The sequence below is a fragment of the Cebidichthys violaceus genome, unplaced genomic scaffold (assembly GCF_023349555.1).
Source record: "Cebidichthys violaceus isolate CVI_PGR_0920_01 unplaced genomic scaffold, fCebVio1.0.p SCAF_2, whole genome shotgun sequence".
Classification (NCBI taxonomy): Eukaryota; Metazoa; Chordata; class Actinopteri; order Perciformes; family Stichaeidae; genus Cebidichthys; species Cebidichthys violaceus.
In genome coordinates this window covers 18513619-18530635 of record NW_027176372.1, presented here as the reverse complement: position 1 = coordinate 18530635, position 17017 = coordinate 18513619, and the positions used below count along the sequence as shown (strand labels likewise).

Genomic DNA, 17017 nt, shown 5'->3' with positions numbered 1-17017 from the left:
CTTATAATTCCCATATTTCCGACGGTCTTGAAGTAGGCGTAAGCGTGTGGCGTTCGGCTTTCCCATCATGTTATCAGAGTCGGTGTCTTATTTAAAAATAGAGCAGCGTTAGTCACATTGAAGCGAAGCCTTTTCACCAGAAATAATACTGAATCGTAATTACCGTTTTGCATGGCGCACTAACGCTTATTGGCACGTTTATTTATTTGTTGGCACAAGTTTATTGAACTAGCGACAGCTACCTTGCACCCCTTGTAAATGGTACATTCCATATGTGAACGTCCAAAACAAAAATGGCACATGTGAACTACGAACCAACTAACATTCTTCACTAACGTATGCTCGTAGCGAAAACGAAACCGAACCACGGTGTGTCCGACACAGAGACCCGAGAGGCTGTAGTAACACGAACCGTTACCCCCCTCTGCGTCATTCAGGCATGGCACTGCAACTATCAGCTCTCTTTTCATATATCAGAGCCCCGCTGCGCACTGGCTCTCTGTCTCGAGTCTGTGCAGACTTCCAGGGAGCAGGTGTCAGGTTCAAACACATTTTAACTCCTGGAAGCCTCCAGCTGGGAGGGAAGCCAGCAACAAGTCCTGTCCGCGGCCATATTACTAGTGGCCTCCGAGCTGAGAAGTTTTCGACGAAGTCCAGCCAGAGTAACGGTTCTTCCTCACCCCGGGGGAGGAGAGGTTGGCTGGGCCAGGTAGCCCTTGGTGCCGCCCTCGGAGCGAGCACGGTCGCACTTGTCCAGTGTCTCCACACTGGAGTAGTTACCGCCATGGCCCGCAAAGTTAACCTGAACTCCGCTGAGGGAGACTGGAAGGAAACCAAGGGTGAGACTGTTCAACCAAGCCGAGGAGATTTTTAGTTTGACTCTAAAGTGTGCTTTGTCACAAAACAAGAAAGGAACGTGTGTGTTGTCACATGACCAGGTGTGTCACAAAAGACTAGAACTAGCGACCCTGTTTGATCATACAATGTATGATTCTAAACAATTATCACAGCAAAGAAGCAAGTCCACACACATTTAACCTGAAAGAGTAAAATTACCTCTTGCATTTTGTCTTTTGTCATATCAAAGTAGCATTAGTAGCCTACACCATAAACTCACAATATAAAGTACAATATACAATATATATTATTATATAAAAAGCTACAATGTAAATCACTATAGGAATTATGAAAATGCATTTGTGCTGCAGCTAATGGTCATTTAAATTAATAATCCATCCCAAAGGGATATCTATGCCCTACAGATTGAAAAACAATATACATTGATTAAAGAATAATATGAGAAGAAGAACAGCTAGCTCATTGTTGAGTTTGAGAAGTTGCAGATATTTGGTGATTGTAATGAATAGAACAACAAACTGGGACTTAAGCCCGAAAGCTGCACAAAGACCAATAAGTACCTTCAGTGTACTATAATATATATATATATATATATATATATATATATATATATATATATATATATATATATATAAAAAAATATATTTTTCATCTTGCTGACATGTTTACTGTCTGTCCTCTTTCTCCATTGTCTCTTTCAGACTCCTTGCTGTCTCTGTCTGTGAAGGACAGGCGTCAGCACTACAGGACGACTAACTTTGTGTCACTGGAAGACGTGTCGGTGTGGACTCCCACTGCAGGTCAGACACCCAACATCAGTCAAAGTTACTGTCAGGTTCACTCAGGGTTGGTTGGTAGTGCTGCTGAGACTTTACCAGAGAGATGCAGCAACACATAAATACTTTCACTAGTGGGATCAGATATTTGGCCAAATCACATCAAGAACATTTCCAAATGATTGAGCCTTTAAAAAGAGCTGCAACATGTAATATATTAATATGTAATGTGAGTTTAATTGTATGCACACAAAACCACACAATTGTTAAATATAGATAAAGAAAGTAAATTTGAACTTGGTGTGCGGCTACTCTCTCTTTAACTGTCACATTCTGTCTCTCCCTCCAGCCACATTCTCTCTTCCTCAAACCTATTTATAAACTATATAAATAGGTTTATCTATTATCTATTAAATACTTAAATTAAATTAAATTTGTTTAAATTTAAATTTATTTGTTTAATTTAAACAAATTTAAATTTAAATTTATTTTTAAATTTAAAAATAAAATTTAAAATTTAATTTAAAATTAAATATTTAAATTAAATTAAATTAAATTTAAAATAAATCTATTAACTATTAAATACTATTATCAAACTCTTCCTGTCCACCACGGTTCACCTCGTATCGTTGGGGTAAAACACATGCGCGTGAAAATCTGGTCTGCATCGAAAAGGCTCACTATGTGGCACACGATCATAGAACACAAGATGAACGGTTTGGGGTCCACAGGGAGGATGTCATAGTCGCTTACTTTACGGGGGAGAATTACAATTCTGACATTTTTTAAAAGATCATGACTAAAAGGCCATTAACAAATGTCTTATATTGTTTATCGGCCGCCATCCATTTGAGCATACCCAAAGAACAGCTGAACGGACACCATCTCTTTATTGCTAGTAACCCTCCAACATTGCTGCTCCAGATACAGTATCTAATGACTGTGTTCTAGCTTACTTCAATAGCCTTGTCCACCACCAGATGCTCTCAGACTTATTCTCCTGTCCCAGTCATCTCACTCCCACATCCAGCAGCTCCCTCCTGCCCTGCAATAACCCCCGTCCCCTCAGTCCCAGTCACCTGACCTTCTCCCCACCCTCCTGCTCACCTGTTTCCACTTTCCTCATCAGCCCTGCAGATGTTTCACCCCTGCAGATGTTTCCCCTGCCCCTTTCCCACTCGCTCCCTGCCATACCGTCAAAGTTGTGTGCTTTGTACCATTGCTGTGAAGCCACCTGATAGCTCTGACACCTTGATATAAAAACAGTGAATAATCCAGTTAAGTAGGTTTATATCTCAGTTTTGTAACTGAATGTATAAAATAGGCTTTGAAATCTATTTGAAATGTATGTTCAGCGTAGACCACAGTATATTCAGCAGAAAGTTATTTCACTGTATATTAGAATAGAATGGCCTACAGCAACAATACACAATACTTCAGACCCATCAATTCAAACTGCTGTGATGACAGCTATTTGGAAATATTTATAGTTTGGCTAAATTAGGCCTTATTCCTACCTAACAACTCCTCTTTAACTCAGTATACCCATAAACCAAGAACTGTTTGCTTGATAAGAAGTCAAACAAATGCATCCTTTTCTATATTATAGCTATACGACTTTAGATACCACCCATTTAGAAATAATAAATATTATATTAATATAAACAGTGTTATTGTTTTAACGCTAGGTATAGGAGCAAACCACCAAGACATATTCTTTATTCAAGTTAACAAGGTAAATACAACTCTCTGTGTGTGTGTGTGTGTGTGTGTGTGTGTGTGTGTGTGTGTGTGTGTGTGTGTGTGTGTGTGTGTGTGTGTGTGTGTGTGTGTGTCTCTCATTGTCAGGCGCCTCTGAAAAAACTCTCTACCAGAGGAATGAAAAGTTGGACCAGAAGATTTCCCTCTACAGCGGTGACATCACCAAGCTGGAGGTGGATGCTATTGTCAATGCAGGTATGTGTGTGGGTGTGAGCGAGTTGAGTGTTGTTTTTTTTTCATTGGACCAGTGTGTAGATTAGTCATTCAACATGGTCACCAACGATCTGTTTTCACACATGATCAAGTCAAATGATGAACCAGATAAAGCATTTTATTTCCTTCATTTTGTAACAAGTAAAGTAAAATACGAAGAGGAAAGCCAACCGGTGAGGAAATATGATAACGGATTAGGTATTTACAAAGTTGGTGCTAAAGTGAATACAGCTGCTGCATCGATGTGAATGTACTGTACATAAATTTAGCACAAAACAAGTGTGAGGCTGGTTTGTGCTCATTATGGCCTTGATGTTTTCTCAGTGTGTGGGAGGGACAGCTACAGGCTTTTACATGGTTACCAACAGGTTTGCATGGTGCAGTTTTCTTTAAAGTAGCGAGTACACAAGAATACAAGAACACTAAAAGGGTTTAGAGTCGGAAGGATTTGCTGACTGGCTCCCCTGGAAACTTCAAAAGTAGGAGAAGCTACCTGAAAGCAGAGGTGGCTTTAATGTGAAGCCTCAGTACTGAACAGATTGTGGACAAACTGCTTTGAAAAGGAACTGTGTGAAATAACCAGAAGTGATTTTTAAAGGCCAATACAAACTCCTTGGTCAAATCAGCAGTCGGTGAATACAGCGAACCATAGTTTTATTTGGGTACCACATCAGGAGTGGTTTACAAGAGACATCTGTTATTACAACCAAACAAGACTCAGATGTTTCTGCATTAACTGGTGGCTACTACCGCAAATCGTCATTATTTTCATTATCAGTTAGTCTGTTCATTATTATCAGTTGTTAAAAAAAGGCCAATGCGAGTTATGAGAGCACAACGTTTTGTCTTATTTTGTCGAACTGACCCAAAGATATTAATTTTGAAATATTCATGTTCGTAATTTTTTCTTTGTTTTAAACAATTTATAACTTATACTTGGTGATCAAAATTGTTGCCAAATATTTTCCCGTCAATTGATACATTGACTAATTGTCTCAGCTGATGTGAACACACAAAACAAAAACACAAGAATTGAGTTCAATTCCTCATTTTTATTGAGGAGATTTATTTATTTATTTTGAATGATCTGCTGCAGAAAATAAGAATATGTATTTGTACCAAGTTCACTCATAATAGAAATATCAATGCTTATGAGGAAAACATATCTATTAATACTGACATGTAATTATTCAGGCTTTCCATAGAGAAACCTTTGTACTATCGGCCAGTTATACAATTACAAAAGCTGATACCAACTCTAGAAAAAGTAGTCAGTATATACTGTAGTCTAACCTAATACATTTTGAATAAATGAGTCATATAATCACATTTTTTAAAGACACGTATACTACTTGGTCACATAACACACTTCCTCCCACCGGTTGTTTTCCAGTGCTTACCAGTGGGATTAGAGCGTTTTCCGGTGACCATTAGATGGAGCCAAAAGCCAGTTCATTCACTGAAGACGCTTTCCCACAAGGCTGTTTGTGCATTTGGGGGAAATTGACTCGGCGTGTTGGCACAGATGCTGCATCGGTGGAGAGTGAGGCAGGCCTAAACGATGCTTGATGATTAGGCTTTAGCAGAAAATGATAGATCTTCATTGGCAGCTGACTGTCAGCAGGTGTACACTGTGCCAGCTTCCAGTGAATATGTTGATGTTTCACTCTTGTGTGTGTGTGTGTGTGTGTGTGTGTGTGTGTGTGTGTGTGTGTGTGCAAATAAGCAAGCATTCATGCATCTGCCTGTGAATTTGAAAGTCATTATGTGTGTGTACACAGTAAGTAATTGTAATTTGTCTCGTGTGTGTCTGTAGAGGCGACTTTGTGTCCCGATGTGTGTTTTACAAGAGCTTTTTACAGAGTGGCACGATGCAAAGTAGCATGGAATTAACTAGAGGAAACGGCCAGTAAAGTGTCATTTAGCAGAGAGGACGAGGGAAGGTGAGGGAGGGAGGCTGAAACAACACAACAACGGCAGATGAGACACGAGACGGAGCGTGACAGACACTCAGCGCACCGACTCACAAAAAAATCGAGGGGAGAGTCTGGAGGAGTGAAAAGAAGAAGATAAAAGAGAGGCAGGGAGAGGACATGGGCTAGTATTTAAATCTCAGACTGCATTGCCATGGCAACAAGCAGGTACAGGGTACCCACAAAGGGGTTTTCGGTCAGCAGAGTTCGATCATCCTTCTCTGTGTGACTGACTGGCTGACTGTCTCCGTAGTCACTTTGTCGACTAAGCGTCTGACCTTTTCAGTCGATGACTAACTGAGTGACTAAGAGGCTTTCAGCGATGTCGGTCACACTTTAAAAAGATATGACATTAAAATTAAAGAGAGAAGCAAACAGACATCGAGGGACAAGAGAACAATTAGAAAAGAGACAGTTAGTTACGCTCATTTAAAAAAAAAAAGAATTGCTTGCAAGCTTATCCTCCTGTTGCAGATCTAACGGCAAAGCATGAGCAGCCAAATCAGCGCCTGTGGTTTTTGACATGTGGAGGGGAGTGTTGTGGATCTTTTTCTGGCTGCTATGAGAGGCCTTGAAGAACAATTTAGCTCATAACGCAGCAGACATTCAATTGAGTCCAACTGCGGCCAATTATACGCTATACTGGCAGGCATGGATCCACATCTACACCTATTATAGATGTGGATTCATGCAGATACAGACACAGAAGCACCGGAGACCTGTGAATGAACAGGTGGAAACTAAGGAAATTGCTGCTCCACCCTGTTTCCTACTTCCTTCCTTCCTTCCTTCCTTCCTTCCTTCCTTCCTTCCTTCCTTCAGTCAGCACTGATTGATCAGGTAAGGAGGACGTTGCAGGGAGGCTGGGCGGCCGCTGTTTGTCGTTTGTGTCGCTCTCAATAAAGATCGGATTTACAGTAACTCTCCACTCCTCCCCCTTCTCCTCCTCTTCTCCTCCCCTTCTCCTCCCCTTCCAACGCCCCCCCCCCCCCCCCCATCCTCCTTCCATCCTTCCACACTTTTACAGCCCCTGGCTCCTGCCCACTCCTATAAAACACTACAAACATAAAAACCCACAAGCACTTAAGAGCCGTCCTGGCGAGGAGGGTGGGGTGGGGTGGGGGGGGGGCATTGGGGGGAGGATACGGCGGGCAGAAACATCCTCCTCTTTACACCCCTCAATCACTCCGTCCGGAGAAGGAGAGAGAGATGGAGGGGAGGATATATTGTCTCTGATGGGCTAGCTGATTAAGATGGATTGCACAATGAAATGTCTTTGGAGTGATGAGTTCTTGGGGGGTGTGTGTGTGTGTGTGTGTGTGTGTGTGTGTGTGTGTGTGTGTGTGTGTGTGTGTGTGTGTGTGTGTGTGTGTGTGTGTGTGTGTACACGACGTCTCTGCAACTAACTTTGCATTAAAACCTTTTTTCAAATTGATTAAATGCAAATTTGCTTAGCTCTACTGAGCTGCATTTTCACTCGCAAAAGTTTTATTCCTCATTTCCATTCCAGCACTCTCAGCCACCGCCGTGTTTATCGTGTTTGACATTAAAAGACATTCATTTTTTCCCGCGGAGAGTTAAAATTTAATTGAAAAAGATTTGAAAACTGGACATATACTGTAAGTTCTCTCAGTATTTTTTGTGAAGTGTTCCTTTCTTTTCCAGTGGAGCAAAGTCCATGAGAGTAAATGCAGCGGCAAAGTCTGCTGATAAATCTTTCAGGCTAGGCTATAAAAAACTGTCCCTAAAATTAAGCCGTGCACCGTCAAGTGATAAAGAATATTCTGGTTCTATCTCAGTCTTTAGAGCTCAAACTACTTGTCGTCGTCACAATTTCTGCTTGCTGAGAGAGCGAGTGTGTGTGTGAGATTATGCGATTATGCAGGACTGACACCGTTGCACACCTTTGTTTGGATGTGTTGACAAGATTACATACGTGTATTTCTGCTTGATTACACCTTTTCACAGCTATACCTGCTTGTGCCAGAATAAGACAGCGCACATGAACTTGGTTCTGTGTGTGTGTGTGTGTGTGTGTGTGTGTGTGTGTGTGTGTGTGTGTGTGTGTGTGTGTGTGTGTGTGTGTGTGTGTGTGTGTGTGTGTGTGTGTGTGTGGTGCAACATCAGGAGGGGCGGTGTGTGAGCGGCGTACTTTTGCATGTGATTTGAGTGCAGGTGTGCGACATGTTTGTGTGCACATGAGATAGGGTCTCCCAGGTTTCCCTCTGCAGGTCAGAGATAAAGCTGTTGGTTGGCGCTGGAAACCCTACTCACCGTGGCAACAGCTGAGAGATACAAGATTAGAGCCAATAGTTTTTGTGGCCTGCAGGTGCAGACAGGATGTATGTGAGAGCGAGTGTCTGTAGACTACACTGTAACTTCCTGTCAGATAAGAAACCTAGAAAGAAAGCTGGACGGTTGAGAGGAGGGATAGCGGGGCCGGAGTGTTGACAGACAGGAAGGAGAATGTGTAGGTGCAGCAACTCTTTGTCTCACTTACAGCTTTTAAAAAGGACCAAGGACGAGAGTTTCTATCCAAGCACAAACAAGCCGGTTATGACTCACGGGAGACTTGGAAAGCTGTGTGAAGGATTAACTCGCTGATCAGAGTCTAATAATGGAAGTTTGGATGTGTAGTCGATGCAAAGGTCAGAGGCAGACTCGGTTTGAAGTCAAATGACGTATAGACGTCATCACAAATGCATCATATTTTCATGAATACATAAGACGACGCTGATCATAAAATCAGATCTGCTGTCTGAAGAAACAGTAAAACAAGGTGCTTTATTATTATGCGTGTGTCCTCACACCATTCTAATAGTGACAATGAAGCAGGCAAATATGCACGTCAAACCAGCTTCGTCTCATAACTGGTGATTGTCAAACTAACTTCAGCCTGGATACGGTCTGATTAATTATTGCAAAGAGAACGTTCAATGATCAATCAGTAAATATGAGGCCTTTGCTGCGTTTTCCCTGAAGCCTAAAAAGTACAATATTATATTTCATAGAAATAACGTTAAAGGAGGTGCTCTTTATTTCAGGTGAAGTATAATAAAACACTGTGAGGGAAAATGCAACTGTTTGTCATATTTATTTAAACATGAAAAACATGAAATCAATAAATAAACACTAGCATTCACATATTTTATATTGAGTTGCTTCAGGGGAAATACAGTAAGCATGAAATCACAATTTTAATTGACTGTTCGGAGGATTTCTTTTCCTCTTTTTCTGTTTTTTTTCACTCACATTTTCAACATGCTTCTGTGAAGCGGTTTGTTTTTTTTGGAACGTGGAAAGATTCTCTGAGTGTTAACGTTTTTCTTCTTGGGTTCTCCGTCTTCATAGCTTCTTATAACACACAGTACTTCTCGACTGCCTGACAGATGTTTGATGTTTGCCTCGTTGGTTCCTCCTGGTGCTTGAGTTGTCAAGTGATGGCGCCTCGCTGCCTCGCTCCAGTTGTTTTAGTGGCACAAACTGCTGTTGTGAACGCGTTACAACATTTAAATGTCTTGTGCTTGAAGACAACTCCAATTTTTCACATCTAGTTTCCAAATAATTAAATTTATTATCAATAAATCTGCTGATTATTTCCTTGTTGATTGATTATTAGTTTTGCCTGTAAAATGTAGATATATTCTCTTTTTAGAGCTGCAATAATATCTATTATATATGTTATATTATATCTATTGATCGATTAGTTGAATTAATGGGCAACTATTTTCTGATTCAAGCTTCTCAAATGTGAGGATTTACTCATTTTCTTCGTCATATGTAACAATCAATTAAATGTCTTTAGGTTGTGAATGTTAGCGGAGGGAGGTGTCACTTTATTTAAAATGTAAAGATTGATTGGTTTCAGATCAGTCAATCAATGGTTAAAAAGTTGAATTGAACACATCAGTGCAACAGAAACCTTCCAACATCAACTTAATGTTTCATTATTACAATGCTCTACATGATGGGTGTGTAGGATAAGCATCAATAATTGAACATCAGTGTTTTCTGAGCTTGGATGCTTCCTTCGTGTGCAATGTACATTCAACCCAGCGGAGGAGCATCTTTTATTGATTCCAGAGGAGTCTGTGGCGGATGATGACTAACAGCTGTAGTGGGGGTTTGGGGGTCATAGAGGATGAAGAGGATGAAGGATCAGGGGCCTTGGGATGGCATGGACGAGTGCACCCAGAAAGACAGACAGACAGACAGGACATAGACTAGAACAGCTGGAGGAGAAAGGTGACCGAGAGGAGCTCAGTGATCGTGATTTTTAAGAGGATAAAACCGGCGACCCCCTCGGTTCTGCAGGTAGAACCCCTCACAGGAGCATTACCCTATGGTGGCACAGCATCACACTCCTTCTGCAGGGCTTCACTGATTCTGTGCTGGCTTTGTCAATGGAGCTTAGCGCCCCGCTCGGCGCCAAAATCAGCCTGGCAGACATCCGTTTGTATGCGTATGGAAGATTGTCAGCCCTGACTTATTGTAAATTGCTTCAGAGCGGCTAAAATTGTTTTTTTTTTTTTTTTTCAGATCTCACCTTAGCTGTATTTTCCTCATTTGACTGGAGTAATAGGGGACATAGTGTGGAAATCTTTGCATGCTCAACCACTTTATAAGGGATTTTCCAGCATCAGGCCAAGGATTAAGTGATTTTTGTCACAGATCTACTTTGAATGCCTCAGTATTTATTCCAGTCTCAGTGCTTAAGCTGTTGATAGTCTGTTTGTTTAAGATATGCACATCATGTAGCACTTATTAGAGGATAATCAAGTTGTAGCCAGCTGTAGCATTTTTTTTTTTTCCCCCTCCCGCCTGAGGAATTAATGTTTTCAAGGCTGCATTTCATCCGTAGATGGCTGCCACTTTTTCATCAAGTCACTTATCCAAGGTTTTAATCAAGAGGGACGTGTTGTTGTGATCCACTCAGCCTCCCTGGTAGTAACGGGGGTCAGAGGAAGTGATGGAAGGCCCAGGACGGAGACTGTTGAGGTCCCACAGGCCCCCACAGTGTGTGCTCCCTGTGACTCTCTTTGCTGCCGTTACCATACATCTGCCCTCGAGCTCTTGTCAGCTCCTCTTAGGACAGGCTCATATTGCAAGATGCAAAATGTCACACCAAGTTATTACAGATATTTCATATGGTGTGCTCTGAGAAAACCTCAAAACAGATATTATAGAAAGAGCCTGAGTGTATTTATGTGTGTGTGTGTGTGTGTGTGTGTGTGTGTGTGTGTGTGTGTGTGTTTTGATGCATAATGAAGATGAAATAAAACTTTCTACCTCCTCTCAGCTGACCTTTCTACTTTTGTAAGAATTAATTTAGAGTTGTAGTGTTTGTTCAAAAGTAAATTGGGTTCACATGCTGCTGCTATGAAGCAGAACGGGTCACAGATCCCTCATGAAGTGCACTGTTTCTCCCTGCCGTAGTAACAGTACCTCCTTAGCTCTAGTTCCTATAGAAGTATCCCCACTGCGCTGACTTTGTGTTTTGTGAAGCAGCGCTAATGGACATGTTCTCACAATATGCCTGTCAACTGTCCGCACACACATGCACTTACAGAGGCAAATTGGCTTTGCTGATGCTTCAGAGTAAATACGATGTGCTGTGAAAACTTAGCCCTGCCATGATCACCTCACCTCTCTACCAGCCACTAGAAAATACAGCGGTGGACATCGAGCAGCGTGACGTTAACCCGTTTTTTTTTTTTATCTTTAGTGGAAAGAGGATTTGCTGTGCAAAATCCAATAAAAGAGTGTCTGGGGAAAATCCATCTGAGTGTGATCTGTATGGATTTTAATCAGCGAGGTCAACAGTAAGCAGAGGCAGTGATAGGCAGGGTCAAAGGCAGGGATGACTACTTATGGAGTACCGCAAAGAATACTAAAAAGTTTATATTGATTATGAAAAATGTTTTATTATTGTGCAAAATATGTCTTTGTGAAAGGGAGCAGCTGGCTTTTACTGCAGAATTAGATCATTCTTAAATTGAGAACATTTATATGAGCCTTCAGTAGGCCTGCAACTTACAGTTTTCATTGTTAATTAATCTGCCGAACGCTTTGTTTGAGCTTGTAAAAGTAGCGATACCACAATATCTCCACCATATGTAAAAGTCCTGCTTTCAAGTTTCAGGTACACAATTATTATAGGAAAAATCATTATAATCTTATAGTATCATGTAATATTGTACTATTAGCTTTTATAAAGGTTCCTCCTGAAACCCTTTCAGAGGGTTTTACCTAGAACCCAACATAAAGGGTTAAACCTAGAGTGGAACCATCTGTGAAAGGTTCCACCCGATGAGAGGTTCTACAGAGAACCTTTCTATGGTGTGATGGTTCCACCTTGAACCCTCTCTGGAAGTTCTATATCCAAACACTTTCTACCATCTAAGCATACTAACATACTATGTTTAAGAATTGTGTGCATATTTCCATTGTGTATACAATAGAGAAAAACTATAATACAGCACTTTTTTGTCACCGCGGACACCCAGTCCATAATTCTCCAAATACATAAATATTGCAATTGTTTCATCAGTAGGCCATGGGCTCAATAATCATTGTGTTACCTCCTTAGGCAAATGAAAGTGACTTAATTTATTTAAATAAAAATCTTCGAGGTTGCAACTTTAAGTACAGTACTTAAGTAAATATAAGTAGGCAGGCAGGTAAGAAAACATCAGCAGGCAGGTGGAACAGGAGGGCTGGATGCTAAAACAAAAGTCCAATCTATTCCCTAAGTGGCCTTTATCGATTGAGCTGATTAGGGGAATTAGGGGCAGGTAAAGATCAGGTGAGTGGAGAATGATGGGAAGGACCACAAGCAAACAAACAATGGGTAAGATAACAGATAATAGCAACTGGTAGACATCGTGACGGCTGTCAAATAATATTCAGTTCACTATCATGTCAGACAAAGAAAAGCTGGAAACCCTCACATTTCAGAGCCTGGAAACAGACATTTTGGGGTATTATCTCTGAACTGTAACCAATTAATTTTCAGTTTATCAAATGAAAGAGTAATCCATTAATACATGCTTAAAGGCTCGAGTCTGTAGCAAAGTCGCTTTACTTCTGTAGTGTAGAACCACTGGGCTTCATCTTTGATTCACAGCCACAGACAGCAGTGACGGGACCTTTAAGTTACTGCATATAATGTGTAAACAAAGCTACTCTCTCAACCATTAATGGGCTTCAGTATAATGTTTTTCTTCTGTAGTGAAGACTGGACTTTAAGGAAGCTGTGCATATTAAAAAAAGTTTCTTTATAGACCTGTTAGTGTGGAATAAATAAAAAGGAGATTTAATATTAATAGAATAGCCTGTCACTGAAGAGACGCGCTTTCTATAATTACCTTGGTCCCCGTACAGTAATATTGCTTCTGAAGAGAGCTCATATCTAAGCTATAGTAATTTTCCTCTCTATTTGTTTTGTGGATTTTCACTTAATCCTCCTTATGATTTAAAAATACATAACGAATGAACAGAAAATTGCTCTTTCACGCCCACTTAAAGCTCACTTTTGTTGGTAATGTAAATTAAAAGCTGTAGGCGTATTTAATATCTTAAAGGCTTGAAACAATCTAAGGCATCAGGAATCAGGGTCTATATGCTTCAAATTCACTTTAAAATGTACACCAAACTGTTTGTGACTGACACGTAATTTAATGTTCAGCTGTAGATGTCTGCTAGTTTCCTTTTAGCACGTTTTTGAGGTTTCTTAATGCTACAAACCCTGATCTTTTCCTAGCTTAAATCTTAGGTGCTTGTATCTCAGACTTTTCATCACTGCGCTGAAGTCACGTTATGTCCACTCTGTCCTCTTGTGTCTGTGCCTTTGCCATGGGCGAAGTTTGGAGGCTGCAGTGACTCTGTGAATTGGCTGCAGCAGGAATTTAGACAGTGCTACTGCTCCAGTTTTTCCAGTCTAGATCTGTCCGAGTTAATTACGTTACAACTGTCAGAAAGACCACTTTACTGCTCATTTGGGCAGCAACATTAATGCTCTCTGTGTGCTGAAAAATTTGAGCTTTCAAGGTTCAGTGCCCGAATTTCCGCGGGACACTCTGATGTCCAGTTTGTGTCTCAATTTGAGTGGGAGGATGGAGGAAAAGCTACGATTCTTTATGGTACATCTCCAGAGTTTCGTCCTCTCCCTTCCCCGTTCTTTTTCTTTACCGCTTCCATTAAGACATCATCGCAGGGATGTGACCCGAGAGGAGTGAGACAGTGGCATTAGACAAACGGGCCTCAGTTTACAGCTTCAGATTGATTTACACACTGACATTGAGAAGTTAACATACCCTTGGAGAGTTAATCCCTAATGTTGTCCGGGTCAGTAAATAAACGGAGAAAGAAAAGCCAAACTGGAAGAGTTTGCAGAAAAGCTCATTCGTGCTAATTATTTCTCTCCCACCCCTCCCTTGTTAAAAGCTTTCCCACCCCTCCAATCAATTGCCACTTTAGTGAGCAGGAAGGGATGGAGGAAGTGCGAGCATCATTAGCCTGATTGGGCCGATGTGGGAGACTGAAGGAGATGGAGTGAGTGAGGGAGTAAAAGAGGAAAAGGAGTCAGCTTGATCATCAGCACTTGGCCCATCAGAGCTTCTGTCATCAGGACAAGTGCTGCGATCAACCGTGTTGGTTTGTGGTGCACCGTTGTGACTCCTTTTAGGATCCTCCGCATGGGAAGCCGTTGCTGGATTTACTTTAGCTATCTTTGCTCCCTCTATGGTAAAGTCGGTCAGTCTCAAAGCTGGACCGACGGGGAATTTCACCTGAAATAGATCGTCCAAAAGTGTACACAGAAATGTTTACATCTGTTCTGAATGACTGCGATGGCTGCAGACCTGAATCTTAAGTTAGTTCTTGCTCCTACCAACTGCCACAGTAGCTTCCATGTCGACTGGATATTACGTTGGACTGAGAGCAACTGAAGTAATAGTGTGAGGCATGAAAAGACAGTTTTGAGAGTTCAAATCCGACTTAGCTTTACCACTGGGGCTGCACAATCAATCAACATTTTATTTAAATCACAGTGTGGCGTACTGCAATTATCAAATCATGTCCTGGCCTACATGTCATTTTCCACAGACTTGATAAAACATCCTTTTTGGGATCAGATCCCCGCAAAAATCCCACCATAATCATTTTAATATGATCTTCCACGTTTGTCCATGCAGTGCTTTAGAAAAATTCAAATCAGTGTGTTTCAGATGCTGTCAGACGAGCCGACAGGCGCTTCATTTGACGTTCAAAATGGCCGGCTAAATGTGACCAGTCCTCCGAGGTTGTGACAGCGAGACAATAATGTGCAGTTTGTAAAGCGGCCAACTGTCAGACGTGTATGTCTTCCCTTGTGTGGGGCAGAGTTCAATTTTCTGTGCTGTCTCACTTAATGCAGTCCTCAGTGTAGCAATAATCGTTTGCATTCCCAGTTTTTTATGACAATAATAGTGCACCTTTTTCCAAATATTGGCTTTAGTGCCAGTAATCAGTCTAGCATTAAGTCTTTGGCTGTGCCTCCAAAGTCCTCGTCTCCTTGGCTGCTCAGGTCGAATACTTGAACAGCTCAAAAAAGGAAAAAAAAAAGCAAGTTAAGTGCGTCCACAATCACCTGATAAATGGCTGTTTTTAATGAGTATATCAACCTCTGAGGATTGATGTTATTCATTTAGGATTTTTGGCATTCGAATCCAAATCTGTTTCAGTGAACCGGCCGTGCAAGCGATGTTGACTAGAACTGAGACACACAAGACGGAATGAGAAGAAATTGGATGTGGAAATTAAAAGCACATTGGGGGAAGATTATCCTCATTGTAGGCAGTGTTATTTTAATAATAAAGTGTAATGCAGCCTGACAAAAAGTCGCCACTTTCTCTCATCTTAGCAATCATAGCTTAGTGAGCAAAGTACAAAGGGCGTATCATTGGAACCTCCAAAATGGGCTTTAATCTAACCCAGAGTCCTCTTCCCTTCTCTCCACCAGCAAATACAAGGGCCCCGGCATTGTCTGCTCACATGTCCTCATCAGACGATGCTTTTGTCCCATAATCACACACCCGACACGGAGAGAGTACAGCGAGTACACACTGCACTGAATTACCATCTTGTAATTGCGATCTATCAGACATTGTTGTGAAGTGGTGCCCGATGAGCATGTTGCCGCCCCGGCTGCATTATCAGAGCTTAGGAAATGACAAGACTATTTATAGGGACAATTTATCCACTTATCCTGTTGTCGCCGTTGTCCACGGGTTGGACCTGGCCTGTCAGAGAGGTTGATCAATCAGTGCATCGGTTTGTACAGTATCTGATGTTTGCTGAAAGTTGAACGTGAAGTTGTGGATGTAGTGCATGGAGGTAACATAGTGAGTGTTTCCAACATCGTGTTCAGCTTCTCAGTATGTTCTGAGTCCAGTGAAGAGAGAATGAACATGTGGTTGTAGCTTTTACTGCACAGTACATTTTATTGTCACCCATTTACCTGACTTATATCCTAGCTACAGATTTATTGAGCTGTTAAACTGGTACTCCATTCAACTAGTGCCATTTTATTTTAATTATTTTAGATAATTAAAGCATGATATTTAGTTTTTTAAGTCCCCTGGTCAATATTTGTTTTCAGTACACAAACAAGAATATTTCTTTTGTCAATTCACTTTTAACACCCTGATGATTAAAAATGAAGAATATTTATCCTGGTGTATATAAGTGCAGGTGAATTTCTCGGTCATAAAAAAAGTCAAGGACACCGCGATGCGTTGAGATACAAAGGACGCCTCAATCTCAGGAACGTCGAGCAGTGAAACGATTTATTACACCCTTTACTCTCTGTGTCTTCTGCAAGATCAACAGCATGTGATGGGTTCGTTGTCTCCTCATGATGAGCAAGCCAGTTATCTGCGAGTGTGTGTGTGTGTGTGTGTGTGTGTGTGTGTGTGTTGTTAATCTTTGCACATAATTATGTGGGTGTGAGTATAGTTTTATGAAAGGTTAAAGTTGATAATACATTAAAAACACAGATTTCACATGTTTATGATGAGCATGTTCTGCAAAGTTAAAGGCTGGTGTTTTTCTATATTTGTATTTATTGCCTACAAATCCCACGAACCGACCAAAACCAACCAACAGAATGCCAATGTGTCTCTTTTTGACTTTCAACCTGTGGATGGCACTCTGCTCTTAGCCTATTCATTCATACTTAAGACATCATCCGTCTTTTAAAACCAATGTATACTTTAATTATTAAAATGGCCAAATAATTTCAGAAGAAATATGGTTGTGTAGTTTTTAGCAAATGTCACTCAAACTGGAGTAAATAATGCATTATTTGCGGAGATAGTAATATTTTAGATAATGCTATTTTTCACATACTTTAAACACATTACATACACCAATATTTTTGATGAAGATACCTTCCAC

At 40.9% G+C, this 17017-nt stretch overlaps 1 protein-coding gene across 3 annotated transcripts in view; it reads left to right on the top strand.

Moving 5' to 3' along the window:
* Positions 1-270: 270 nt before the first annotated feature.
* The window catches only part of macrod1 (mono-ADP ribosylhydrolase 1), a 98425-nt gene continuing 81678 nt past the window's right edge, over positions 271-17017 (top strand). Inside the window, exons 1-3 of one of the 3 annotated variants that reach the window (XM_068714951.1) lie at positions 271-839; positions 1560-1658; positions 3483-3590. In XM_068714951.1, the coding sequence (XP_068571052.1) occupies positions 440-839; positions 1560-1658; positions 3483-3590 (607 nt within the window). In that variant the 5' untranslated portion in view covers positions 271-439. The remainder of the gene's footprint in view (positions 840-1559; positions 1659-3482; positions 3591-17017) is intronic. The other 2 variants (XM_068714949.1, XM_068714948.1) reach the window with 2 other exon arrangements.